Here is a 9,659-nt window from a genome sequence, read left to right on the forward strand (position 1 = left end):
TCAGTGAGTGTGCTTTTTGGCAGCCGGGACAAATAGAAGCCCCCTTTTTGCATATTGCGACATGATGATAATAATAATAATAACGACAATTTGGTCACTCAATCCACGACTGTTTGTGGGGACGCTGCTGTGCGCATTTGGCATTGCTGTGTTTCGCCCACAAATAAACAGTCGATTCACTTTACAGTCTATTCTGTGAAGCGCTTTGAGGCGTCTCAAAGACGTGAAAAGCGCTATATCAAATGTAAGGATTATTTTTTATTATTATGAGGCTTGAACCCACAATCTTTTGATCTTAAACAAGATTATTGCTACAAGTGAGCAAGGTTAATATGATGTATAATCTAACCATATATGTCCATTGTGTGGTAAGTGCTGTATTCGTAAATGTTTCCTGTGTTTACATGTATAGATTATGTATTGAGAAAGCATTCAGCCCTTACTACCTCACAGCGTAACGTGCGGACTGCTATTCAAGTGCACACTTTGTGGTTTGGGTAGCCAGCCTATGCGATTTTTCCATTTCCTGATAGACTACAAGATCTGCTGCGTACTAATTATAGTACAGGGTATCTGTCTGGGAGAATTGTACGTGACATCTGCCTTGGGGTTTCTGAAAGGTGATCAGGAGGGCACTGGTGTGCGGTTCAACCACTATTAATCTGTACCAACTTCCTTTTCTTCAGATAACCGCAGTGTAACTGTCAATTCTTGGTGCCTGCGTATGGCCCGAAACCTCTGATGGGGTCATGCGTTTCTGTTCTCAAAATGAGTGGCATTCACACATAAATAACTTCCTCCAACAACCCCCAATCTTCAGTTCCATTTGTGCGCTCTTTTACTTAAAAGAGAAAGTAAATAGAAACATATCATTTCAGTGCAGAAGGAAGGCCATTTGACCTATCGTGCCACACTTCCACTTTTTCAAGTTGGCCTTTATTATTAATCCTAACTTTTTTTTCCCCCAATATTCCTTAACGTCTTTGCTGTTTAACCAGTTCCCTTTTAAATGATTCTATTAATCCACCCTCAACAGTCACTTGTAGTGAATTCCACACCCTAACAGCAGTCTAAATGAAATTCTTGCTAACACCTCCCCTCTTCGTTTGCCAACAAACCCAAGGATGTGCTCCTGACACTGATCCCCCGATGAAAGGAGATTCCTTTTTCCATTAACCTCACGTCCTTTCAACTTACCAGTCGTGCAGCTACATGATAAGATTTTCAAGTATATTCCGGGGACTTATTTTAGCAAAGACTGAAACTGAACTCGGACCAATTCTACTCATGCTGGTGGTAGACCAATCCATATTCCCACAGAGTATACAGCCGGTTCACTTGTCAGTAGATTTAGGAAGCGCTTTGAGATTTGAGATGTCTCAACGACGCGATAAGGCGCTATATCAAATGTAAGGATTATTATTATTATTGCCCCCGTTCACCTCCATCTCCATTATCAACCTACTGAAATGAAGCATATTCTAACCCTCTGCTCGTCCAACCCAATACTGAACCTGTCTTTTTAATTGCGACAAACCACTAGGCAGATGGTTTCATCAATTCATCAACAGTAACCAATGGATCTAACTTTTGATCAGCAGTCTGTACACTGCACTATATAATAATTACATCTTGTAGTTCCTTGCTCCTGTAATAATCATTTTGCACTTAACCATAATGAACCGCACCTGTCAGTCCGGCTATTCTAAAGCCTGAAAACCTTCTGAATCTGATTGCATTATTCCTCTTCATTTCCTCTGCCCCCAGTATCGAGGCTGTGCCTTTCACCCATTATTTGGGCTGTGTGTATGGTGGTTGGCAAAAGGGGAAGTTAAGGCTGGGAGAAATCATCTTCTTAAATAAATAAATTAAGAGTTTTTTTTTGCACGTTTCATAGAACTGGTTAGATTTTGGTCAAGTGAAGAAATTGTCTGGAATAACAAACAGTAGGTGGAGGAGGGGGTTGATTATCCACGGATTGGTAACCTCGGTGATTTTATCGGTCATTGTTTGGAATGGGAAATCCTGTGTATATAAACGTGTGACAAGAGACTGTTTATGTTTGGAATGGGTGCCCACAAAACACACCATCACCTCACTTTACAGAATATCCTGTGAAGCGCTTTGGACGTCTCAACGATGTGATAAGACGCTATATAAAGTGCAAGGATTATTATGATAGACATGGAAGTATTATACCATATTTTTCTTATTTTGGGGCCAAATAGATGAATTGCAGTGGTCTTTTCCAGCAGCTTACCTTTCTGCGCATGATTATTGCAAGTGTTGTTATTCGGCGACATATCTCAATATCTCTAATTATTTCCTGCAGAAAACCAAAAGGGATGTGAACAACTTTGATCAAGATTTCACCCGTGAGGAGCCTGTGTTGACACTAGTGGATGATGCCATCGTTAAGCAAATAAACCAAGAGGAATTCAAAGGTTTCTCCTATTTTGGTGAAGAATCACTGGCGTAGAACATGACTCAGGTGTCAGCGCCTACATGCTGTTACCATTCGCGATGCTCTGAGAAATTTAGCAAGTCATTGGGATCGAGTATTATTTTTAGTACTGTGTAGTACCTGCATTGCCCTGCAGTAATGAGTGTTTGTAGACTTAAAATTTCTTTCTCCGATATCTCCCCTTTAAAGGAATGCACTCTTGTTTTTGTCGTTTTCTATTATTTAATAAAGAAAATCATTTTCTTATGTTACGGTAGCAGTTCGGAAGAGGGGCCGTGCAAACATTCGTGAACTTAACACACTGCCGTATTTTCAGGCTCTTCTGACCACCCACCAGGGGGGCTCTCTTCAGCCAATATTGGCTTTGTCGCTTAAGGAGAACAGTATTAACGGTGTGTACAAGTTTTGACTTGCGGTAACTGCGGGTTGGTTCGCACGGCAGGCACTCCAGCGCTAAGAAAGTTGGGAAGTCGTGCATTTCTGTGACCGCGGCTCCTGGAACCAAAACCGGAGCTCGTCGCAAATTGGAGCTCACAGGAAAGTCAAGTCATCGAGCCAATTCTCCCAACAAACTGTTGATTATTCTGCTGGCTTGGGAACTGCTCAGGCAATCAGAAATTGGTTTCGAACTGACTTATTTTGGACCGGGAGGAGCGGTTGGGGGGGGAGGGGTGGGTGGAGATGTTACACTGTTTTAAGCTGTCACTTTTTTGTGTGAAATTTCTAGTTAGTTATGGCATTGGACATGTTATTGCACACCTCAGTGTTACCTACCTACCTACCTACCTATCGGGAGCATCCAAGTCAGTAGTGTTGGGAGTCGGTCACCATTAATATACTCAACACTCGGCTACTAGCTGACCTCCCGACTGCAAGCAGTAATATTTTACTGTAAGGTAGATCTTTTAAGAATTACATTGCACTGAAATGTAGGCTTTATTCACAACCGATCCCTGGTCACCAAAAACAGTCATCCTTTGAGTGATTATTGCAGTGTGTTACTTTGGCACATTGCAGCAATCCTTGTTTATACTACTGTTTCCTTAGCTGTTCTATTATTTCAAGTGCAAACTTTATTTGAATATTATGAATAGGCATGAAAGAAGACTGACGATCAAAATTGATACAAGACTGACAGAAGGTATGAAGGTGTGTGGGTTGTACGGCCTCTGTACGAGTGAATCTACAACTGGTTGAGTAAATGATGCTCTATATATATATATATATATATTTACATATATATATATAGACTCAATGGTTTTGAGTAGGTCAGTTCCGGTTGTACTCCATTTTTAATGTTTTTGTATGTGAATGTATGCGCATGTGCACACGGAAACGGCTGTGCGGGTGTGTGTTTGTATGCGTGTGTGCGCGTGTGTGTGTTTGTGAAGCATGCTCTCACGCATGCCTGTGTGCCCCCTTGAAGTCACTTACTATGAATATTACTGGACTGGTTTCCCAGTCACTGGGATCCATTTTAGCTGATGCATCCGGATTCATTCGATGCACGGAAGTACTTGTTGAGTGGCAAAGTAGCACTAAAAGAGCTATTTGCCTTTTGTACAGGCAAGAATTTGTAAATAGTGTTTGCTGTGAGGCCTGTGGAGTTCATTGAACATAGAGGTATCAAGTGATGCATGTTCAGGCATATTATATATATATTATATATAAATATATATATATATTCGTCTCTGAAAAAAGTAATTAATGATAAATGTTCATGTGCAATACTCCGTATGTGTATTTGTTCAAGTTGACGTCTAACAAGTTGAGTTTTATTTTCAAAAAAGTCATAACCTTGTATTAAGCTATACTGGATCTCTTTTACAGTGCTTTAAGCTGTATTGAGGATGTTATTCCGCATATAGGATGGAAAGTAGTGCAAGCATTTGCGGTGGTTGTTACGATTGCTCTCTTAAAGCGCGTCCGTTTAGAAATCCAGTCGAAGGGAGGGTGGGGATTTGGGATTATTTATGTTACGAGAAGCCTTTATTGTAACACAACACAATCGGAGCAGTTCTCTTAGACAAGGGCATTCCTCCAGCTTCTTCAAGTACGCTCTTCAATGTACTGCATTACAGCATGAACAATACTTGGTGATATTAATATTAATTGGGCCTCATGCTTAAGCGCACTTGCATTTGGTTTGTGCAGTGTATTTGACGAGTAAACATAGGCGGTCATGGTTGGTTCACTGTAAACTCTTTGCATAAACATGTGTTCCTTCATCGCCAGCTTTGCTTGTCTGAACATTTTGTTATTGGTTTACACACTCTGTTATTTTTAGTCTGTTACTCTCATACTTATCTCCAACCCCACACTTGATTGTTAAAAAGATTCTTCCTTGACACACGGACGCACCATTGTGCTTAGCTGCGCGTCTGTCTGTCTTGTCTGTCTTGTCTGTCTGTCTGTCTTGTCTGTTTGAGCTGCCCTTCTCCATGTATCTGCCAGTCTACATACAGAAGCCAAGTTCAAAATGCCAAACCAAGGCAGTATGTCCGTCTCCTCGCTTCTGTTTCATCCTCTCAGTACAAAAATAGAAACGCATGTATGCTTTACGAGGAGCGATAAATATTAATAAAAAAAAGTGTTTCGTCTCCAAAAAATGAGGCTCGAAAAATACCTCTTTTTAATTTAAAAAGAAATGTGCAAAACATCGATCTAGCTGAATAGAGTCGGTTTCAGTTTAGGTTTTTTTTTTGTGTGATGCTTTGTTTGTACAGAAGTATTTTGTCCATGGATGTATTGTAAATCTGCCATCCAGTTAATGTTATTTCATTGTAAACATTATTATTGTGTGCCAAATGTACTGTATTCAACATGACGTGAATGTGTACCGTTTGCTTCAAAACCCAATAAAAAAATAATGATGTCGAGAAGGTTCCTTTTTTTTTAAAAAAAAGCTAATAAGTTTAATAGCTCTTTGCTGTACAACGTTTCGATTCCCGGGCAGGGCGAAACTTTGGGCAAGTTTCCTTACTCCACACGGCTCTCTTTCCCTAGCAGTAAGTAGGAACCCGTTTGTTAGTCGATTGGCGGATCTCTTTTCCGGGAGTAATAATCCCTTCAAAAAGATAATAGTAAATTGGTCACTTAATCCACGACTGTTTGTAGGACAATTGGCTGCCACGTTTCGCCCACAAAATATACAGTCAATTCACTTTATAGTATAGTGCGTGAAATGTTTTGAAACGTCTTGAAGGCGTTATTACATTCTATATCACAGGTAAGTATTATTATTTGTAGAAATTAATCTGTGCGGACTGTGTTGCACTGTACTCAGCTACTTTACCAGCGATCGACACAAAAACTTTCAATGGAGCTGTGGGAACGCAGGGGCTCAGTGGTGTTTCAATGCCAACGAGCCATTAGGTGAATAGAGATATTAGTGATTCCTCAGCTGATCTTAATTGACAACAAGCTGCGGATTTGAATGTTCACTCGCTCGCAACAAGAGACGTTGAGCCAAGGAGGGGTTAGAAAATTGAAATCTTATTTTGCAGCAGATTCCTTGCGTTTCACGTAGCTCCTCATCGTGTTGAGACGTCTCAAAGTGCTTCACAATATACTGTAAAGTGGATTGACCGCATATTTTGTGGACGAGAATTTTCTGAGCTGGTTTATCCATCTCCAATAGAAACAGTCGTCGGCTATTCAGCCCCTCGAGCCTGTAGCTCAAGTTCAAATTACCTGCCCTTGCCCAGTATCCCTTAATACCCTGACCTAACAAATATCTATCTACCTCAGTCTTGAAAATGTGAATTGATCCAACATCCGCAGCTCTTTGGGGGAGAGAGTTCCAGATTTCCACTATCCTTTGGTTGAAAAATCTCCACGTTAAGTTCTAATTGTCTTCCAATCCCCAGGAACTTAAAGGACGCCCCCCGCCCACCCAAAAAAAAAAGGTCCCTTGCCCAAATAAGCAAGTTACACCCAATCAACCACATTCAGTTACATTGGCACCAGCTGCTCAATCTTCCAACAAGTCAAACTCTGGGGAACAGAAAGCCCTCTGATGAAATGACTCCCTGTTTCATCAAAGGACGGAAAAGTTCGACATCTGATGCTGGTTCACGTTTCTCCAGGTTCGGTTCTGACCAGACGAAAGTATGCTCCTGTGGTGTACAAGGATTTCGCTTTGGTGCTGAATAGACAGACGTTTGCATGAAAACTCGGTGCGAATGAATGAGTCAGAATCAGTGGAAAATGACTTGGTTCCCGGACAAAGTTAGCTGTCGCCTTGGGGTGTGTGCTCGATTAAGGAAACTTTAAAGAGTAAGTAACTGAGAGGAAAATGTGAGCTTTGAACTGATCCATATAGGGTGCATTATCCACACATTTTTGGGGGGCATAAGTTGTTAATCAGCAATCTCTTCTCCCACCATCCCACTCCTGAAGGCATTTGTTTTTCCCCATTCAACAGAGGTCTGTTTCCACTGGCCGGAGGATTTTTTAAAAAAATACTTTGTAAATACAGTACACTAAAGAGACTCCGCAAACAGAATATCCGAATCGATTTGATTTTGGAATTGTAGCAGATATCGCAGGGAGGGCTTTAATAATTTTGTTTAAAAAACAAAACGTCGTTGTTTAAATAGCTTTGACGTGCCGTGGCTCTGCAGTGAAATTTCGAGCTGGAAACTCCAGTGTCCGATTGATTTTTTTCTCCCCCCCACCCCCCATAGTCTTTCTGAATTACTGCCGTCAGCAGGGCAGTCAGGATGTGACAATAAGTGAGGCAAGCTACTTTCTCACGGGCTACGAGTGAAAATTGGAGAGTGAGTCACTGTTTGTAACAGACAAAGTTGCTTTCAAGTGCGAGCAAGATGCTTGATGCAGAAAAGTAGTCGGGTAGGTGGGTGGGAGCGAGAAACCCATTCATCACTGCGTGGAGATAGAATATTGCTTCTATTAGGAAAATTGTATATTGCACTAAGCAATCGTATGATTCAAAATGTACTTTTTAATAAGGAGGTGGAGAGATCATCAATAGATAAGTGAAGGTCACAGACATGTTTATACAGTGCCCAGTGTGTCCGTGAGACTTTAATGAGTGACAATTAGGTCTAATTTGTGGTACGCTATTCCTTATTGGGTTTCCATAACAAGGAATCACATTCATTAGAATTTGCCTAGAATAATGTGGCTGTTTATCCTCCACATAAGCCCTCCTTTTCCCCTCCACATGTGTGTCTCCATACCTCCCATTCCCCTGCGCTACTCTATTCTCCTCCTTCGTGTATGTATTGTTCCCTTTTAATAGGTTTACAATAGCTTCCGCCAGTGAGTTCCACATCCTGGAGCCCTGTAGCTCAGTGGTTAGAGCTCCACATTGCCTGATAATAATCCCTCAATGCAAAAAAAATGAAAAAATAAAATAATAATTTGGTTGCTCAATCCACGACTGTTGGTGGGACGCTGCTGTGCGTGCAATCGGCTTCCGGGTTTTGCCCACAAATATACAGTCAATTCAATACCACAAATTATACCTAATGTCACGTGTTGAGATCTTCAGAGATACAGTAAAGTTTGCCTGGACACGCTGCGCATTTTGTGCCCATGTCTGTGACCTTCACTTACCTATTGATGTTCTCTTCGCTGACTCATTAAAAGTACATTTTGAATCTTATGATTCTTTAGTGCAATATAAAAAGGTTCTGAATATAAGTGATATCCTATCTCCAGTAATGGGCTCACTGCAGGTTCGTTCTGCAACCTGTGCATATGCAATTAGCAATGCAAATATCTTGGTACATATGATATTTCGCCCACGAAACATAGTTCACTTCAGAGTATATTCTGTGAAGGGCTTTGCGATGTCTAGAAAACGCCCACAAATATATAATCTGCATTTACAAAGCAATCATCTAGTTTTATGTGGTAAATAAAATTAATCTCCCACATATCTCAGCAAGAAAATTCGAGTATAGCAGTTCCTTTCAGGCGTTGTCTGACAGAGATATTGTAATACTCTTGATTCGCTTCCTGATATTGCACTTAATTAATGGAGTTCGCACAGGTGAGAAGGAAAGGAGAAAAATGGTGCAAAGAATTCCCTTACAAACTCACTATTTTTTTTTAAAAAATGGTAAATTATCTTTCCTATCAGGAAAGGCTGAACATACATGGACTCTTCTCTTGAAAAGAGGAGGGTAAGGGGTGACCTGATCGAGGTCTTTAAAGTGATGAAAGGTTTTGAGGGGGTCGACATAGGGAAGATGTTTCCACTTGTGGGGAGACCAAAACCAGGGGCCGTCAATATAAAATAGTCACAAATAGATCAAACAGGGAAGTTAGAAGACATTTCTTCAGTAGTGGGAGAGTAGTGGGAATGTGGAACCTGCCACCACAAGGCAAATAGCATAGATGTGTTTAAGGGAAAGCTGGAGAGGTACATGAGGGAGAAAGGATTGGAAGGTTATGCTTGAAGGCTTAGTTGAGGAAGGACAGGAGAAGGCTCATGTAGAGCATAAACACCGGCAAAGACCAGTTGGGCCGAACGGCCTGTTTCTGTGCTGTATATTCTAATATATCTGCCATGGTTTACGCTCTACTGGTTCAAACGCTGCAGCATATTCCTCAGTTGATCTAAATCAGCTGATCCCGGGTTGCAATGTTTTTTGCTGTAATTGGTACATCTGCACTTTGATTAGGGTGGAGGAAATCAATCAGCCCTGGTTCCTGATGCTAATTTCTATTTAGTGAGTGAGTCCTGCTTGTCTTTTGTGTGTAGATTATGAGCGAGAACGATATCTGGTTGATGGTTCATCGGTTGGTCTTGCGTGTGAGATATGGGATTTAGATGTGAGGAATAGGATTCCCATCTGCTTTGATAATCCTCGAACCTTGAATAATGTGGAAACTTCTCAAGGTATTTCACTGATAATTGCTTTCAAGTCCAGTGACTGTGTATTTGTAGGTAATTGGAGCAGGCAATTTGCACACAAGACACGTCCATCAGATCAACGACTTATTAATTAATCAAAACACATACAGAAGTCACAAAATAGAAAGCCCTGGGCTGATCTTCCAGCAATGCACTGGAGTATCCACCTAGAATTTGTGAGGTTGAGTCCCAATGTAAGGCTTGAACCCACAGCTTTCTAACTCCGACAAAGCTTCTCTCACATTAAGTGTTGTCAACTCAATGAGCCAAACTGACTTAAACTCTTCTTTTTCCAGCCAACTCTCC

At 41.1% G+C, this 9,659-nt stretch overlaps 1 protein-coding gene across 1 annotated transcript in view; it reads left to right on the forward strand.

Annotated features, from left to right (window-relative positions):
• The window catches only part of LOC103180812 (protein kinase C epsilon type), a 130,853-nt gene extending 128,374 nt beyond the window's left edge, over positions 1 to 2,479 (forward strand). The window contains exons 8-9 of the mRNA XM_042333174.1: positions 687 to 697; positions 2,333 to 2,479. Coding sequence (XP_042189108.1) covers positions 687 to 697; positions 2,333 to 2,479 — 158 coding nt within the window. The remainder of the gene's footprint in view (positions 1 to 686; positions 698 to 2,332) is intronic.
• Positions 2,480 to 9,659: the final 7,180 nt, after the last annotated feature.

The sequence above is a fragment of the Callorhinchus milii genome, unplaced genomic scaffold (assembly GCF_018977255.1).
Source record: "Callorhinchus milii isolate IMCB2004 unplaced genomic scaffold, IMCB_Cmil_1.0 Scaffold3, whole genome shotgun sequence".
Taxonomy (NCBI): Eukaryota; Metazoa; Chordata; class Chondrichthyes; order Chimaeriformes; family Callorhinchidae; genus Callorhinchus; species Callorhinchus milii.